Source organism: Mustelus asterias, chromosome 26 (genome assembly GCF_964213995.1).
Source record: "Mustelus asterias chromosome 26, sMusAst1.hap1.1, whole genome shotgun sequence".
NCBI lineage: Eukaryota > Metazoa > Chordata > Chondrichthyes > Carcharhiniformes > Triakidae > Mustelus > Mustelus asterias.
Genome location: NC_135826.1, coordinates 15,086,302 through 15,105,441, shown reverse-complemented (window position 1 = coordinate 15,105,441; position 19,140 = coordinate 15,086,302). Strand labels below are relative to the sequence as shown.

The 19,140-nt window shown below is 46.8% G+C and overlaps 1 protein-coding gene across 1 annotated transcript; it reads right to left on the bottom strand.

The window, feature by feature from the left end:
- Nucleotides 1–10,147: 10,147 nt before the first annotated feature.
- On the bottom strand, nucleotides 10,148–14,195 carry LOC144479469 (immunoglobulin lambda-1 light chain-like). The gene is made up of 4 exons (XM_078198168.1): nucleotides 14,041–14,195; nucleotides 13,617–13,935; nucleotides 13,190–13,230; nucleotides 10,148–10,825 (listed from the first exon to the last, which is right to left on the bottom strand). Exons 1-4 carry the CDS (start codon nucleotides 14,084–14,086, stop codon nucleotides 10,503–10,505), a joined length of 729 nt encoding a protein of 242 aa, XP_078054294.1. The 5' UTR covers nucleotides 14,087–14,195; the 3' UTR covers nucleotides 10,148–10,502.
- Nucleotides 14,196–19,140: the final 4,945 nt, after the last annotated feature.

Below are 19,140 nucleotides of genomic sequence, written 5' to 3'. Positions count from 1 at the left end.
CAAACTCCACACTGACAGTGACCCAAGCCAGGAATTGAACCCAGGTCCCTGGCGCTGTGAGGCAGCAGTGCTAACCACTGTGCCACCGTACCGCCCCAACTTAAGAGTCACCTGATTATGGGGTCCTCACATTCTCCCTGCAGGAACACCTCACTTACCCATATCCACCTAAGTTAGGTGCCAGTGGCAATAGACAAACCTTCAGGATTTCAGATGTACTGCTGGAGTTTAACCAGCTGAATCCAGGTGGTTGAACAACACAGAAATATTGGTGAGCTGCCAGTGCTACTCTCTGCTGAAACAACTTCTTTTTCGATTGTATTCCTCATGTACTGGGATAGCTTAAAGCACGTTGTGAGTCCAGGAAAGAAATACCATCTACCTATCACGGCTTTGACCTGGAAAGCTATCTGGACGAGTGGGAGAATTTGACTCTCCAGTGACAGCTCCGTTCCTTTCCACAGTCCAGAGTTGTCCAGAGATTGGACTTCAGGAATGGTCAGACAGCAATATTCATTTTCCCAAATGATAGAAATATTATTCACGTCCCATAATGGACATATAATCCTGGAGTTAACTAAACATACAACTTGTTAACTTATGCTGCACCCTGTGGAGAGACATCAGTTTGAGTGTGTTACAGAACGTCATTTTGAGTACAGAGTGTTCTTATAAGACTTTCCTCCTATGGAATTGTTTTACTGGCATCTGTTGAGGGTTCTGAGCATGTGCGGGTTTTGGAGGGCAGCAAGCGAGTGTTCTGCAAGAGAAACCTGTTTTACTAGTGCTCCTGTTTTCATAGCTATTACTGTTATTACTGTTCTGCTGAGTTATTGTTAAGCTTCATTATTTATTAATATAAAAAGGATCATTCTATAAACAACGCATTCAACTATTTTATTTGTTGTCTCAAGTTAACAAGAGGGGGGAATTTTCCTGTCTCCTCCACCATGGGAATTGTAGCAGGGGCGGGGTGGGTGGGAGGGGGGGAGGGGGGGGGAGCACGGACCAAGTTACGGTCCTTTGACCTCAGGTGGAATTTTCTGGTTTTGGGGTGAGCGTGGCTGGCAAATCCCGGCCAGGGTGTTGGAAAACAGAGAAGTTGATGTTCCCACTAGGTGGACAAAAGGAACAGTAAGAAGTCTCACAACACCAGGTTAAAGTCCAACAGGTTTATTTGGAAGCACAAGCTTTTGGAGTGTCGCTCCTTCTTCAGGTGTGTGAGTCACCTAAAGTGTGAGGACTTTAACCTGGTGTCCTGAGACTTCTTACTGTGCCCACCCCAGTCCAACGCTGGCATCTCCACATCATGGACAAAAGGTACCAAGAGCTACCCGACAACATAATTGACCATAAAACATATGACTGTAGTGGCACCTTCTTGCTGATCACCCTATGGAAGGACACTATACCCATGTGAATAGTATTTCTCCTCACACACTCTGGCCTCTTGTCCATTCCCAGTAATAATTGCTCCACCATTGGTGTCCAAGGCTTCAGCTGCCCAGGACCCAAATGCTGGAGTTCCCTGCCACAATTTTTCCTCTTTTAAGACATTCCTTAAAACTTAGTGCTTTGACCAAGCTTTTAGTCACCTGACCCAATATCTCCTTCTGTGGCTCAGTGACATATTGGGTGGGATTCTCCGGCCGCTCTCACTCCAAACCGGAAAATCCTGCCCGTAGTTAATGGACATTTGTGGGGTCCCCCCCTCCGCCACCGCCTCCACAACCACCCCCCCCACCCCAGTCCGCTACAATTCCTGTGGCTGGTCGGACGGGGGAATTTCCCCCATTTTGTTTTATAATGCTCCTGTGAAGTATCATGGGATGTTTCATTAAGTTAAAGGTGCTATATAAATGGAAGTTGTTGTTATTGTTGTTTGCAGTACGGGGAATATGTGTTGTGAGAGCAGACAATACAAACCGTACAGTTCCCGCTCTTCACTTGGACTCCTGCTCTGTCAGTTAGAATCCTTACAGTGCAGAAGGAGGCCATTTAGCCCATCAAGTCTGCACTGAATCTCTGACAGAGTATCTTAGCCAGGCTCTCTCCTCCACCCACACATTTACCATGGCTCATCCCCCATCATGGGACACTCAGGGGCAATTTAGCACGGCCAATCGACCTAACCTGCAAATCGTTGTCAGTTGGGTGATGTGTATCTCTCAATGTTGCTCATCCTCCTTTCGTTGCTCCTTATCTTCATTAGAAACAGATCGGAAGATAATTACGGCCTGAATTTAACGTGTGTGCGCAGTGATCCTGAGGTCAATGAAGGAAAGTGATAAACACTGACTGACCAGCATGCTGACTATTGTGAGACTTGTCCAGAGTGGGTCAGCAGGGCTGGCAGGGGTAGGCATGCAGTGGGCATTTGGCCCAGCGGCCCGGCATAAAGTTTAATGGCGGCTGTCAGAGGCTGCTGAAGATAATGGAGGAGGCAGAGGGAAGTCTGATCATGGCGGCTGCAGCAGCAGAAAGACAGCAGGCGGGAGGGAACTTCAGGTGGGCAGTATACCCCACCCCACTGCCTCTCAAATGATTTCTGCGTGCCCTGTGGAGGAGGGACATCCTCACACCGAGGGATGGAAGCAGGAGGGCACCACATGAAACCAAGAAGGCCTGGGCAGAGGTGGCAGCTGAGGTCAGCGGGCATGACCTGGTCCGGTGCACATGGATACAGCAAAAGATTCAATGACCTTCTGTGTTTAGCATGAGTGAGTTCTGAATGGGCTTTATCCAGTGTGAGGGACTGAGGAAGAGTGCCCGTCCATAGTTGCAATCTGAAATCTGAAGACCTGGCTCCATCAATGAGTCAGGTGTACAAATGGGATGGGACATCCGCATGCCTTGCGGGGGTGAAGAGGGGGCAGCATGGTAAGGTGCTGGAGGTGGAGGGTTGAATACCCAATGGAGCTCTGCACTTACTTACAGGAGAAATGTTGCCACGAAAACTCTGCAAGATGTGCCAATGATGCCGGAGTGTCCAACCTGCCAATCCTCGCCCGCTTTGAGCTGGGCGCTCTGGAGCTTGAGCGTGAACGGGGAGGGAGCTCCGAGAAGCTGGTGCCTCCGAGGAAGGTTAGAGCCCAGTGGGCTGAAAGTGTAAAGAATGTATGGGCATCTCATCCCTGCCCAGGAAAGCATGAAGAAAAGTCACGTCGAAAAGTAACAAACCCTCGGGTGAGGTTCCCAGCAGCAGATGAGCTGAGGCAAGAACAGACACATTTGATGTTGCAGAGGGAGGAGTACCCAGTCTTACTGATGGATGGATGTGGAGTTTGTGATTCAATTCTGAGTCAGAGAGGACATTGTGATTCTGAACAGTAAAGTCAACATGAGCCCGTTACCAGGGAAACGGAAGAAGTTTGTGGTCCGAGAATGTTGGGTGGAAGGCAATCGCTTAATTGGACAAATTCCCCTCATCCAATTCTGGATGTTGGAGCAGCAACTAAATCTTAAAATTCAGAAATAAAAAAGTCTGAGCTGTGAACCGTGCAGTTTCCCCTGCAGAACACTGAGATCCGTCTCCCTGGGAGATTTTGCAATATTGATTTTCCTGGCTAAAGTATATAATATCCAATTAGTTATGTAATTCTCTCTCTGACAGCAATTGGAATTCAGAATTAATCCATTTGCTCCAAAGTGCAGACATTCCCATTTAAACTGCTTGTGGACAGCACCTGGATTTAAAGGGACAGATCCCAAAGGAAAATGACCAGAAGTAAAGTTCGATATCTCAGAGGGGAATGAATCTGTGGAATTCTTTACCACAGAGGGCTGTAGAAGCTGGAACTTTAAGTATGTTCAAAGCTCAAATGGACATATTTTTAATCAGTAAGGGAATCAAGGGTTATGGGAATAAGGTGGGAAAGAGGAGTTGAGGATTATCATTTCAGAGCAGTCATCTCAGGGGTTTAGATTGGTTTCACTGGTCGGCACAACATCGAGGGCTGAAGGGCCTGTACTGCGCTGTAATGTTCTATGTTCTATCTCATTCAATGGCAGAGCAGATTTGCTGGGCCACATTCTGGGCAAGGAGCCAGGCCCCAGATCCACCCCAGCCGGGACGGGAGAGCTAACCGGCATCACCAAGGACCATAAGACATAGCAGCAGAATTAGACCATTCAGCCCATCATGTCTGCTCCATCATTCAATGAGATCACCACTGACCTGAAATCTGAGTCAGAGTTTCTGTGGCAAATGACTTTGACATGTGTGCTGTAATCTGGAGCTGTGGATAGTGATGGTAGGGTCTCCAATTCTCCTTCCTTCAGGGGCTAAGCAGCAATCTCGCCCCCTCTTACCAGGGGCATGGGTATAGTTGGCGCAAGAGTGGGAAGGGAACAGTGGCCAAACCATGAATTACAAGGAAAATTAGAGACAATATCAGAATCAAGAAACGAACATACAAATTGGCAAGCAAAAGCAATAGGCCTGAGGATTGGGAGCAATATAAAATTCAGCAAAAGAAATTCTTCCTCAGCTCCGTCTGGATTTTAGTGAATAATTTATCTACTTTTGCATTTCGCCATTTGCTCAGGAGCGAGTTGTCCTTCATAAAATAGGTGCCCAAAACTGGACACACAGGGGGCAAATTTCCAACCTCGCCGTGTCTGGCGCAGATTGTGCTGATCCCGGAAAATAGCGTGCGGACACGATGCCAAAAGGTTTGCAATCGTCCTGGTCCCTTTATAATGGCACCAACTGAATCGAGGATGATTAGCAGGTTTAAATTAGCATTTAAAAATGCAACGGCCGTTCTGGCCGGATCCTCCAACCTCCCGCAACCTTCCTATCCGGCACAAGGCCCACAAGAATCACTACTGGTCTCCACTAGCGGAGAGTTGGTGCGATGGCAAAGAACAAAACACAAAGAAAATTACAGCACAGGAACAGGCCCTTCAGCCCTCCAAGCCTGCACCAACCATGCTGCCCATCTGAACGAAAGCCCGCTCCCTTTCCAGGGACCACAACCTTATATTCCCATCCTATTCATGTATTTGTCAAGATGCCCCTTAAAAGTCACTATTGTTTCTGCTTCCACTGCCTCCCCCAGCAGCGACTTCCAGGCACCCACCACCCTCTGTGTAAAAAGCTTGCCTCATCCATCTCCTTTAAACCATGCCCCTCGCACTTTAAACCTATGCCCCCGAGTAATTGACTCTTCCACCCTGGGAAAAAGCTTCTGACTATCCACTCTGTCCATGCCCCTCATAATCTTGTAGACTTCTATCAGGTCGCCTCTCAAACTCCGTCATTCCAGTGAGAACAAACCAAGTTTCTCCAACCTCTCCTCATAGCTAATGCCCTCCATGCCAGGCATCATCCTGGTAAATATTTTCTGTACCCTCTCCAAAGCCTCCACATCCTTCTGGTAGTGTGGCGACCAGAATTGAACACTATATTCCAAGTGCGCCCCAGCTAAGGATCTATAAAGCTACAACATTAATTGCCAATTTTTAAATTCAATGCCCCGGCCAATGAAGGCGAGCATGCCATATGCCTTCTTGACCACCTTCTCCATCTGTGTTGCCACTCTCAGTGACCTGGACACCAGATCCCTCTGCCTGTCAGTACTCTTAAAGGTTCTGCCATTTACTGTATATTTCCTATCTGTATTTGACACTCCAAAATTACCTCACATTTGTCTGGATTAAACTCCATCTGCCATTTCTCCGCCCAAGTCTCCAAACAATCTATATCCTGCTGCATCCTCCGATGGTCCACATCGTTATCCGCAAATCCACCAACCTTTGTGTCATCCGCAAACTTACTAATCAAACCAGTTACATTTTCTTCTAAATCATTTATATATATTACAAACAGTAAAGGTCCCAACACTGAGCCCTGAGGAACGCCACTTGTCAAAGCCCTCCATTCAGAAACGCACCCTTTCACTGCTACCCTCTGTCTTCTATGATCGAGACAGTTTTGCCAGCTCACCTCTGATCCCATGCAAATTCACCTTCTGCACCAGTCTGCCATGAGAGACCTTGTCAAAGGCCATGTAGACAACATGCACTGCCTTATCCTCATCAATCATTTTTGTCACTTCCTGGAAAAACTCCATCAAGTTTGGATCTCATGGGATAAAGGGGGAGGTGGCTAGATGGGTGGAGAACTGGCTTGGTCATAGAAGAAAGAGGGTGGTAGTGGAAGGGTCTTTTTCCGGCTGGAGGCCTGTGACTAGTGGTGTACCGCAGGGATCTGTATTGGGACCTCTGCTGTTTGTGATTTATATAAATGATCTGGAAGAAGGAGTAACTGGGGTGATCAGTAAGTTTGCGGACGACACAAAACTGGCAGGACTTGCAGATAGTGAGGAACATTGTCAGAGGCTACAGAAGGATATAGATAGGCTGGAAATTTGGGCAAGGAAATGGCAGATGGAGTTCAATCCTGATAAATGCGAAGTGATGCATTTTGGTGGGAATAATGTAGGGAGGAGCTACACGATAAATGGAAGAACCATAAAGGGTGTAGAGACGCAGAGGGACCTGGGTGTGCAAGTCCACAGATCTTTGAAGGTGACGTCACAGGTGGAGAAGGTGGTGAAGAAGGCATATGGCATGCTTGCCTTTATAGGACGGGGCATAGAGTATAAAAGTTGGGGTCTGATGTTGCAGATGTATAGAACGTTGGTTCGGCCACATTTGGAATACTGCGTCCAGTTCTGGTCGCCACACTACCAGAAGGACGTGGAGGCTTTGGAGAGAGTACAGAGGAGGTTTACCAGGATGTTGCCTGGTATGGAGGGGCTTGGTTATGAGGAGAGATTGGGGAAACTGGGGTTGTTCTCCTTGGAAAGACGGAGGATGAGGGGAGACTTAATAGAGGTGTATAAAATTATGAAAGGCATAGATAGGGTGAACGGTGGGAAGCTTTTCCCCGGGTCGGTGGTGACGTTCACGAGGGGTCATAGGTTCAAGGTGAAGGGGGGGAGGTTTAACACAGATATCAGAAGGACATATTTCACACAGAGGGTCGTGGGGGCCTGGAATGTGTTGCCGGGCAAGGTGGTGGAGGCGGACACACTGGGAACGTTTAAGACTTATCTAGACAGCTATATGAACGGAGTGGGAATGGAGGGATACAAAAGAGTGGTTTAGTTTGGACCAGGGAGCGGCGCGGGCTAATTGTTCTTTGTTTCTCGTTTCAAGGCTTCATTCTATGATCAACTTGCTGGTGCCAGTACAGAGCGAGACTGCGGATAGTTGGGAACCTGTCTCGGGGGCAGGGAATTCATATGGTGTTCGTGGAAGTGGAAATGAATAGGATTGGGAAGCATTTTCCGATCAGGGCCAGTGTGATCTCCTGGACTCGTTTCGATCGCCTCAGGGGGTCGGACAGGAATTTCCCAGATTTTTTTTCCCCATATTGGCCCTGGGGTTTTCACTCTGGGTTTTCGCCTCTCCCTGGAGATCACATGGTCTGGAATGGGGGGGTGGGGGTGAGCTAATAGGTTGTGATGAACAAAGCATCGTAGCTGTGAGGGACAGCTCGGTGGATAGGATATTAGTATGTAGATAGGCTGGAAAATTGGGCGGGGATCCTGGATTCAGGATTCAATCCTGGACCGGGGAGCGGCGTGGGCTTGGAGGGCCGAAGGGCCTGTTCCTGTGCTGTATTGTTCTTTGTTCTTTGTTCAAGTTAGTGAGACACAACCTCCCCTTCACAAAACCATGTTGCCTCTCGCTAATACGTCCACTTATTTCCAAGTGGGAGTAAATCCTGTCTCGAAGAATCCTCTCCAATAATTTCCCTACCACTGACGTTAGGCTCACTGACCTGTAATTACCTGGATTATTCTTGCTACCCTTCTTAAACAAAGGAACAACATTAGCTGTTAGCCAATCCTCTGGGACCTCCCCTTTAGCCAGTGAGAATACAAAAGATTTCTCTCAAGGCCCCAGCAATTTCCTCCCTCACCTCTCTCAGTATTTTGGGGTATATCCCATCAGATCCTGGGGACTTATCTACCTTAATGTTTCTCAAGAATCCAAATATCTCCTTCGTTTTGATCTCAACATGACTCAAACTATCTACACACCCTTTCCCAGACTCATCATCCACCAGGTCCTTCTCTTTGGTGAATACTGATGCAAAGTATTCATTTAATACCTCACCCATTTCCTCTGGCTCCACGAATAGATTCCATCCCCTGTCCTTGAGTGGGCCAACCCTCTCCCTGGCTACCCTCTTGCTCTTTGTATATGTATAAAAAGCCTTGGGATTTTCTTTAATCCTGCTGGCCAATGATTTTTTGTGACCCCTTTTAGCCCACCTTACTTCAGTTTCTTTCTACTTTCCTTGTATTCCACACTTGCTTCATGTGTTCCCAGCTTCCTAGCCTTGACAAATGCCTCCTTTTTCTCTTTGACTAGGCTCACAATATCTCTCGTTATCCAAGGTTCCTAAAACTTGCCATACTTATCCTTCATCCTTCCAGGAATGTGCCGGTCCTGAATCCCTATCAACTTACACTTGAAAGCCGCCCACATGCCAGATGTTGATTTGCCCTCAAACATCTGCCCCCAATCTACATTCTTCAGTTCCTGCCTAATATTGTTGTAATTAGCCTTCCCCCAATTTAGCACCTTCACTTGAGGACTACACTTATCTTTATCCGTCAGTACCTTAAAGCTTACTGAATTGTGGTCACTGTTCCCGAACTGCTCCCCTACTGAAATGTCGACCACCTGGTCGGGCTCATTCCCCAATACCAGGTCCAGTTTGGCCCCTTCCCTCGTTGGACTATCTACATACTGTTTCAAGAAGCCCTCCTGGATGCTCCTTACAAACTCTGCCCCATCCACGCCCCTAGCACTAAGTGAGTCCCAGTCAATATCGGGGAAGTTAAAATCTCCCACCATAACAACCCTGTTACTTTTATACCTTGCCAAAATCTGCCTACATATCTGTTCCTCTATCTCCCGTTGGCAGTTGGGCAGCCTATCGTAAACCCCCAACATTGTGACTACGCCCTTCCTATTCCTGAGCTCTACCCATATTGCCTCGCTGTATGAGTCCTCTGAGGTGTCCTCCCACAGTACAACTATGATATTCTCTTTCACCAGGAGTGCCATTTCCCCATCCCTTTTACATCCCCCTCTATCCCCCCTGAAACATCTGTATCCTGGGACGTTCAGCTGCCAATCCTGTCCTTCCTTTAACCAAGTCTCTGTAATAGCAACAACATCATAGTTCTAAACACCAGGGACTCAGAGGCCATTGAAGCCCTGGGTGGTCAGGGAGAGGGCTGGGTAGTACCCACCTGGCACCATGGCAGTGCCCATCTGACATCCTGGTAGTACCAATGTGCCAGGGACAGTGCCAAGAGGTGGAGCCTGAGAGGGGGTGGGGTCTGACTTGAGGCTATGCAGGAGGGTTGTGTGGAGCTGATTGTGCAGGGGTGGAGAATGAAGGGGGCGGGGGTCTTTAAGTGGTGGAGCATGGGGGGATTCATGAAGGGACCCATTGGAGGGCACTCACCACCCTCGCAAAAAGTGACTGAATGTGTGCCGATTGTGGTCCGGAACATGCCGGACAGACCAGCGTGGATCACTCCTGTATTCTCATCATTATGATACTCGGGAAAATCACAGCCACTATTGTAACTATGAGCTCGCCAATGATCTGTGTGGGTTCAATAATTACACTTTGTTATTGACCTCTGTTCCCCTGGATTAAAAATTAGCACAGTAAGAAGTCTAACAACACCAGGTTAAAGTCCAACAGGTTTATTTGGTAGCAAAAGCCACTAGCTTTTGGAACAGGCGGTTCCTTCGTCAGGTGGGTGGGAGTTACCTGACGGAGGAACAGCTGTTCTGAAAGCTATTGGCTTTTGCTACCAAATAAACTTGTTGGACTTTAACCTGGTGTTGTTAGACTTCTTACTGTGTTTACCCCACTCCAACGCCGGCATCTCCACATCATTAAAAATGAGCACCCAATGTTACTTCTACGTTTCCATTAATTTATTTTTCCGTATTTGCAATATGAATATTAATTCCCCCGTCATCTCTCCTCTGGAAGGTTTGTCATCTCCCTGCCCAAATCTCACCGAAATCAGGTCCTGGCCTCATCAGTCAGGGATCCGGATGCGCACAAAGTGACAGAACACACACGGCAATATTTCCTGCACACATTCACTTTATTGAAAATTACACTCAGTGACAGTCATTGCCCAGCTGCTGCAGAGAAGAAACTTGCATTAAATCTGGCACGGCTGCTGGGCAAACAACACATTTTCAACTCAAATTCCTGATTGGAGCTAAGCAACTGATCACTTTAACCCTGGTGTAGCTTCTTGCCATGGGAGAGATTGAACAAAACCAGCCTCAGATACAAACAACTCAAATGATACAGCAGAATCAGACAAAGCAAAGGAAAACATGAAAAGCAGCAGGTACCAGGGTAGAGGGTGGATAATGGTGGAGGAAGATAAAGTGATTCTAATTACTCAGGAAGCTGACACAATGAAACTTCCATCTATTTAACAGTTGGATTGTGAGGCGCTTGCGGTTGTTTTTGAAGCTGCTCCTTGTTGAACTGAACAGGAGTATACCTTCCCACTGCTCCAATCTCTGCCAGGGACTGTCAGGTAGCTGCTGAGACTGAAGGTGTTGTCTGAGTTCCGCGACGCCACGCTGGTTTGGACATCACTGCTCGTCGGACTCCCATCGACTGTCCAGCTGACCGCAGCAAAGCCCATGGACAGTTTGCTGACCAGGCAAACTAACGTGCCGGCTCCTTTAGTGGATAACTCATCGGCTGAAGGTCCCAGCAGTTTCACTGAAGGATCAGGGAGTTGCTGAGCTGTAATCAGAACCAGAGAAAACAAGTTGTTAGAGAAAAATTCAACTTAGTTTCGAGTTTAAAAGAAGTTCCAGTGAAAGGTTTCAGTTTCCTATAATGGACTCTAGAAATTCATTGAGTGAGCGGACATTACCCTAATTGGCAAAGGTTTAGGAATAGAAAGTACTCAGTTTGATGTGGAAGATATTATTTAGGATTCTTCTGCTGACTCTGTGGATTAGAGCATCACTCACTGGGGGATCTTAACCTCCAGATGTCAGATACTATCCCCAGTCTGTGTAGAGTTGTTGAACTCAGTCAGTGTAGCAGGGACACTTCACTCAATCTCAGCATCCCTGATCAGGGAGAGCACAGATACTGGATTCCACTTCCCAACAAAAACTAAGTGCTCACTGCCTCTGAAAATCTAATTGGATGGGTTCTGATGCTGAACATACTCCCCCAGTGCCTCCTCCCCCATCTCCAGCACGGTAGCACAGTGGTTAGCACTGCTGCTTCACAGCTCCAGGGTCCCGGGTTCGATTCCCGACTCGGGTCACTGTCTGTGTGGAGTTTGCACATTCTCCTCGTGTCTGCGTGGGTTTCCTCCGGGTGCTCCGGTTTCCTCCCACAGTCCAAAGATGTGCGGGTTAGGTTGATTGGCCAGGTTAAAAATTGTCCTTGAGATGTGTAGTTAGAGGGATTAGCGGGTAAATATGTGGAGGTAGGGCCTGGGTGGGATTGTGGTCGGTGCAGACTCGATGGGCCGAATGGCCTCCTTCTGCACTGTAGGGTTTCTATGTTTCTATGTTTCCAGCCTCCCTCCCACCCCACTGAAAGGGTTGTGGGTGGGAGATGAGGACAGGTTTGGCTACTCATGGGTCAATGACCCACTGATGTTCCCTGTCCCATCTAATCAGGCAGGAATTGTCAATTGGGGAGAGCTGGGAGGGTTCACCGTTCCCATGAGTTCCAGCATGACCTGGGTAAGTTTGAGGAGGAGAGAGTCAGGAACCTCTCAAATGGGGTAGGTGGGAAGGGAACATTGAGCGTGAAGTTCCTTAAAACTAACCTATTGACCCCAAGATCTCCTTATGATGCTCTGCAACACACTTTCTTTGATAATACTCCTGTCATTTACCTTCTGACATCTTATTGCGTTAAAAATGTAAAATATATTTTAAAAACTGATGTGTTGCTGGGGGTGGCAGAATTCTTGGTTAAGGATGGGGGGGAAGGAAAGAAATATAAGTATTGGTATGGCAGGTCTGAGAAGAGTCACAGAGACAGAGAAACTGGGAGAATGGAACAGAGCCCTACATTACACTTGTGGGATGTTGGGGAGTAATTGGGTTTATACTGGATATTAGTTTGATAACCTTTGCTCAGAAATAGAGATGGAGAAGTTACAGAAAGGAAGGAGAGAGTTGGAAATGGACCATGTGGCCGGTGGAAAGTGGAAATTCTGCAGCTCCGAGCAAGATCAGGAAATGGCACCGATTAATCATCGATATATTTAAGGGAAAATGGGTTGAGGGAAGGAACTGAGTGCAAGAAATATGGAATCAAGACCATGTTTAGGCCAACACCTCTGGGGAGTACAGAGTGAGTATGATATGATGACAGCGTTGCTTTTGTTTCTAACAGACTGCTTGTTCAGGTTGATGCAAAAAGACCCCGTGACATTGTTGTCAGTGTCCTGGCCAGTATTCTTTCAAATAATCCTATCATGAACCTGGTGATTGGTCACACTGTGGTGTGTGGGATCTTGCTGTGCATTAACTTGCTGCTCTCTTTAGTTGCCACCCTTCAGAAGTAAAGACTTCAATGTCAAACACTTTAGGACTTTAAAAAGGGGTTGCATGCAGTGAATTCCTTTCTTTAGATTTAATTCACCACAGCGCACGTAACAGTGAATAGTGTTCCTGCAGTTCATCAACAAAACAGCTGAACCAGGAGAGAAGACCACAATTTAACACTTTCCCCAGCACTGCCCACCATTAGTGATTGAAGAAACTGCAACACCTCCTGATCAAAACTCTATCTGCACCAACTATTATTTAAAATACAGCCACCGATATGGAAGATCAGAAATGAATGCATAAAGTCAGAGCACTTGTCAATAGAAAGAGTGCTGATGTCCAGCAGCATGATTATTCAGAGACAGTGTCAGGAAGCAAAATTCAGACATACCACACTAATAATTATTGCTGTGTTTCTGGTTCGTCAGTCTGTTGCTGGAGACTACGCATGGAAATAGCACTATGTGTCAAATTAACATTTAACTAGGTGCTAAGAAATAACTGAGTTTGAATTATTCATTCATTTCCAAATGTCTAAACTCACACAGCTAGTTTCTGCAGGAGAGAATTTCCAGCCACTTACCTGCGACAAAGAGTTTGGTCCCTTGGCCGAACACCCACACAGTGTGGTGTTTTAGGGTTCAGTCCATACAGTTATCCCGGATCCTGGAAATCAGACAGAAAACATGTTTCAGATTCTGCAGTCCAGCATTAATCAGGCTTCATGTATTCCCAGTGTTCCTGCTGGTGTGGGACAGTAAGGAATGAACTCACAGCAACACCCACATGCTGACAGTAAAATGTCACCGATGCTCAATACTGTCCACTGAGATTCAGATTGTTATCAATTATTAAATTATATCAATTGGAAAATATTGCATAAAGGGCAAAATTAAAGTGATTTGGTGAAATGTAAAACTTTACAATGTTTTACCGAACACAAAGTCATTAATTGTATAACACTTACTGTTGCCAGTTTTTGTCTTACCTTCTGTCACGGTGACACATAGCTGCTGCTCGAGGAAACCCACTTTCCACAGTAATAGACGGCAGCATCATTCACCCCCACGTTCTTTATGATTAACTGGTAAATGTTGTGGCCGCTGTTGGCTGTCGATGTGAAACGGTCGCTGCTAAACCCAGATCCATAGCTCGGGGCACTCCATGAGTGGTAAAAGCTGAGGACCCACTGAGGAGCTGCTCCTGGGGTCTGCTTGTACCAGTTCAGTCTATTGCTATCACCCGTTCCAATGTTACAGTCCAGTGTGGCCGTGTTTCCCGGTTTCACACTCAGGTCTGGAGGCTGAGTCAGAGTCTGAGTCTGTCCATCTGTAAGAGAGCAGAGATTAAACATTATAAATTGACTGTCTGAAAGTGATTCCAAGCCCCCCGTTTGCCGCAGCGGCAGGAGCAGAGTTCAGTGTTTGTACTTACAGCCCAGACACAGTGCCAGAGAGCAGAAAAAACACCAGGTCCACATCCTTTGTGCCAGTGAGCTTGCTGCCTCCCTTCAGTGAGTGTGTGTGTGACTGAGTGTGGCAGCAGCTGCCCATTGGAGCCAGTTATAGAGCCATTCACAACAGGAAGGACAGCCATGCAAATTCGAGAACTGACACTCACCAATCAGAGCAAGGATCTGAAAGCCTCCCATTCAGTGTCAGAGATTGAGATTGATGTAGTGACACCTCAGCCCAGTTAGAGACTGAATCACATTTCAAACTGAAGATAGTTTCTCTCTGATATTTCCCACTTCTCCTTTTCATGTTTGCCTGCTTCCTCTGTTCAAAGCTGAACTATGAATTGCTGTTCACCTCCAATTCTCTGTTGCAAATGGTGCAATCTGGTGTAAATCTCTCCACTCGTGGCTCTCATTAATAAAAAGCTTATTAAATAGAACACTGTATTACTTTTCTATGATGTGGAGATACTTTTCTATATCATTACTAATAGCTCCCTACAAGAGAAACCATTTGAAACACAGAACTTAGGAACTGGAGTCGGCTATTCAGTCCTTTGAGGCTTCTCCACAATTCTCTGAGATCAGGCTGATCTGGTTATGTTCTCAACTCCTTTATTCTGCCTCCCCACACCCCACATCATAACCCTTGACCCCTTTGTCTACCAGAAATCTGCATTGCTCTGCCCTGAATTGATTTAATAATCCAGCCTTCACTGCTCTTTAGATAGAGAATTAAACAGGCTAAACAACACTCTGAGAGAAACAAATATCCTCATCATCTTAAAAAGGAAACCACTTACTCTTTAACTGTGTCCCCCTAGTTCTAGTCTCCCCCCACAAGAGGATCATCCTCTGGGTATCCACCCTATCAAGTCCCCTCAGGGATCTTATGTTCCAATAAGATCACCTCTCATTCTTCTGAACTCTAATCGGTGGCATGGTGGCACAGTCTCCATCTGACAAAGGGGCAGCGCTCCGAAAGCTTATGGTATTTGCTACCAAATCAACCTGTTGGACTTTAACCTGGTGTTGTGAGACTTCGCACAGTGGCTAGCAGGGACCCGGGTTCAATTCCTGGCTTGGGTCACTGTCTGTGTGGAGTTTGCACTTTCTCCCCATGTCGGCATGGGTTTCCTCTGGTTTCCTCCCACAGTCCAATGATGTACGGGTTAGGTTGATTGGCCATGCTAAATTGGCCTTAGTATCAGGGAATTAGCAGGGTAACTACGTGGGGTTATGGGGATTGTTGTTGGTGCAGCCTCGATGGGCTGAATGACCTCCTTCTGCACTGTAGGGTTTCTATGATTCTAATGGGTCAAGGTGCAACCTTTTCAAACTTTCTTCATTAAATAAGCCCTTCATCACAAGAATGGGTCTAGTGAACCTTCTCTGAACTGTGTGAAACACAACTATATCCATTTTCAAATAAGGAGACCAAACTTTATCCATTACTCCAGAGACGGTTTTATTAAGGTTCTGTACTGCTGCTAAAATTTTCCCATTTTTATATCCATTTCCCTGTGCAATAAATACCAACATTCCATTTGTCTTATTGGGCACATGATGTATTTATATATTAATGTTTAGTGATTCATGTAGCAGGACACCCAGATCCCTCTGTATCACTGAGTTCTGCGATCATTCTCCAACACCTCCTCCCTGTTGGACTGTGTGACTCCCAAACAGAGTCCTGACTCAATAGGCAGGAAATTTGGGCCCAACAAAGGCAGGACAGGAGGTGAAAATGTTGGTGCTGCTTTCCCAATACCAGTCCCAGAGTGGCCATTTTAAGGATGGGAGAGCTTCGAGCCTCCAAGGCCTTTCTGTTCCCCATGCCACATGGAGCCAATCAGGTTTGTTAAGCTTCTTCTTTACTCCAATTAAAGGAGGTTAGCTGGAATTTTCTGGTCAGTCTCCAATTCCATACTGCCAGGGACCAGTTCAGGAACCTGGAGGCTGGTACCTGGTGACAGATTAGGGAGCCAGTGCTCCAGGCAGGCACTGCAGGAGCAGCCACATGCTGCTTGTAAAGAGGTTCCACGCCACTCAACCAGTGGTGATCTGCCCACAGCAACAGTCCCTTCAGAAAGCTTTTAAAAGTTTGGTGAGACAGTGCCTCCATGTTGAATCCTCTGTTACTTACCCTTTCCTGCAGCCACCTACTCCTTTTAAGTTTATTTATTCGTGAGACAAGTAGGCTCACACTAACGCTACAATGAAGTTACTGTTAAAATCCCCTATTCGCCACACTCTGGCGCCTGTTCGGGTACACTGAGGGAGCATTTAGCATGGCCAATGCACCTAACCAGCATGTCTTTCAGACTGTGAGAGGAAACCAGAACACCCGGAAGAAACCCACACAGACACGGGGAGAACATGCAAACTCTGCACAGAGTGACCCAAGCCAGGAATCGAACCCAGTTCCCTGGCACTGTGAGGTAGCAGTGCTAACCACTGTGCTACCGTGACGCCTCTTGAGATGAAAAAGCCCTCATTGGCCTTTCAAGAGACCACTTGGCTCCCCAAATCAAAAGGGAACCTGTCTCCTCGCCAATTAAGAAGGCTCCTCTGTGAAAATCCCAATGATTGTTCCCATCCACCCCCCTCCCCGCCCCCCATCCAAAGGCAGGATGGGATGCGATAACAATTAACCTCTGTTTCCCACCCTCAGAGCGAAGACCCTGAACAATTTACAGATGAACATTGGTTCTCACTCCCCGGCAGAGGGATGGGAACCAAAGCAAAGGTGAATTAGCTGAAGGGGAGCCAGAGAGTAGGGCCAGTAAGACTCAGAGAAACAGCAGGCAGGGTGGGATTGCTAAGCAGAGCAGGTCTGATGGACTGAAGTGCATTTGTTTCAATGCGAGAAGTGTAACAGGTAAGGCAGATGAACTTTGAGCTTGGATTAGTACTAAGAACTACGATGTTGTTGCCATTACAGAGACTTGGTTAAGGGAAGAACAGGATTGGCAGCTTAACATTCCGGGATACAGATGTTTCAGGCAGGATAGAGGGGGATGTAAAAGGGGTGGGGGAGTTGCACTACTGGTTAAGGAGAATATCATAGCTGTACTCCGGGAGGACACCTCGGAAGGCTCATACAGCGAGGCACTATGAGTAGAGCTCAGCAATAGGAAAGGTGTAGTCACAATGTTGGGGGTTTACTATAGGCCGCCCAACTGCCAGCGGGAGTTTGAGGAACAGATATGTAGGCAGATTTTGGCAAGGTGTAAAAGTAACAGGGTTGTTGTGGTGGGAGATTTTAATTTCCCCGATATTGACTGGGACTCACTAAGTGCTAGGGGCGTGGATGGGGCACAGTTTGTAAGGAGCATCCAGGAGGGCTTCCTGAAACAGTATGTAGATAGTCCAACTAGGGAAGGGGCCATACTGGACCTGGTATTGGGGAATGAGCCTGGCCAAGTGATCGATGTTTCAGTCGGGGAGCAGTTCGGGAACAGTGACCACAATTCAGTTAGCTTTAAGGTACTGATGGATAAAGATAAGTGTAGTCCTCAAGTGAAGGTGCTAAATTGGGGGAAGGCTAATTAAAACAATATTAGGCAGGAACTGAAGAATGTAGATTGGGGGCAGATGTTTGAGGGCAAATCAACATCTGGCATGGGGAGGCTTTCAAGTGTAAGTTGATAGAGATTCAGGACCGGCACATTCCTGGAAGGATGAAAGATAAGTATGGCAAGTTTTGGGAACCTTCGGTAACAAGAGATATTGTGAGCCTAGTGAAAGAGAAAAAGGAAGCATTTGTCAAAGCCAGGAGGCTGGGAACACACGAAGCAAGTGTGGAATACAAGGAAAGTAGAAAGAAACTTAAGCAAGGATTATGGAGGGCTAAAAGGGTCACGAAAAATCATTGGCCAGCAGGATTAAGGAAAATCCCAAGGCTTTTTATACATATATAAAGAGCAAGAAAGTAGCCAAGGAGAGGGTTGGCCCACTCAAGGACAGGGGAGGGAATCTATGCGTGGAGCCAGAAGAAATGGGCGGAGTATTAAATGAGTACTTTGTGCCAGTATTCACCAAAGAGAAGGACTTGGTGGATGATGAGTCTGGGAAAGGATGCATAGATAGTTTGAGTCATGTTGAGATCAGAAAGGAGGAGGTATTGGGGTTCTTGAGAAACATTAAGGTAGACAAGTCCCCAAGGCCTGATGGGATATACCCCAGAATACTGAGAGAGGCAAGGGAGGAAATTGCTGGGGCCTTGAGAGAAATCTTTGTATCCTCACTGGCTACAGGGGAGATCACAGTAAGAAGTCTAATAACACCAGGTTAAAGTCCAACAGGTTTATTTGGTAGCAAAAGTCACTAGCTTTTGGAACAGGCTGTTCCTTTGTCAGGTGGGTGGGAGTTCTGATCACAAACAGGGCACAAAGGGGAGATCCCAGAGGATTGGAGAATAGCCAATGATGTTCCTTTGTTTACGAAGGGTAGCAAGAATAATCCAGGTAATTACAGGCCAGTGAGCCTTACATCAGTGGTAGGGAAATTATTGGAGAGGATTATTCGAGACAGGATTTATTCCCACTTGGAAATAAGTGGACGTATTAGTGAGAGGCAACACGGTTTGTGAAGGGGAAGTCGTGTCTCACGAACTTGATCAAGTTTTTCGAGGAAGTGACAAAGATGATTGATGAGGGTAGGGCAGTGGATGTTGTCTACATGGACTTCAGTAAGGCCTTTGACAAGGTCCCTCATGGCAGATTGGTGCAGAAGGTGAAGTCGCATGGGATCAGAGGTGAGCTGGCAAAGTGGATACAAAACTCAGTCGGTCAAAGAAGACAGAGGGTAGCAGTGGAAGGGTGTGTTTCTGAATGGAGGGCTGTGACAAGTGGTTTTCCTCAGGGATCAGTGCTGGGACCTTTGCTGTTTGTAATATATATAAATGATTTGGAGGAAAATGGAACTGGATTGATTAGTAAGTTTGCGGACGACACAAAGGTTGGTGGATTTGCGGATAGCGATGAGGAACATCAGAGGATACAGCAGGATATAGATCAGTTGGAGACTTGGGCGGAGAGATGGCAGATGGATCAACCTGGTCCAAAGATGTGCGG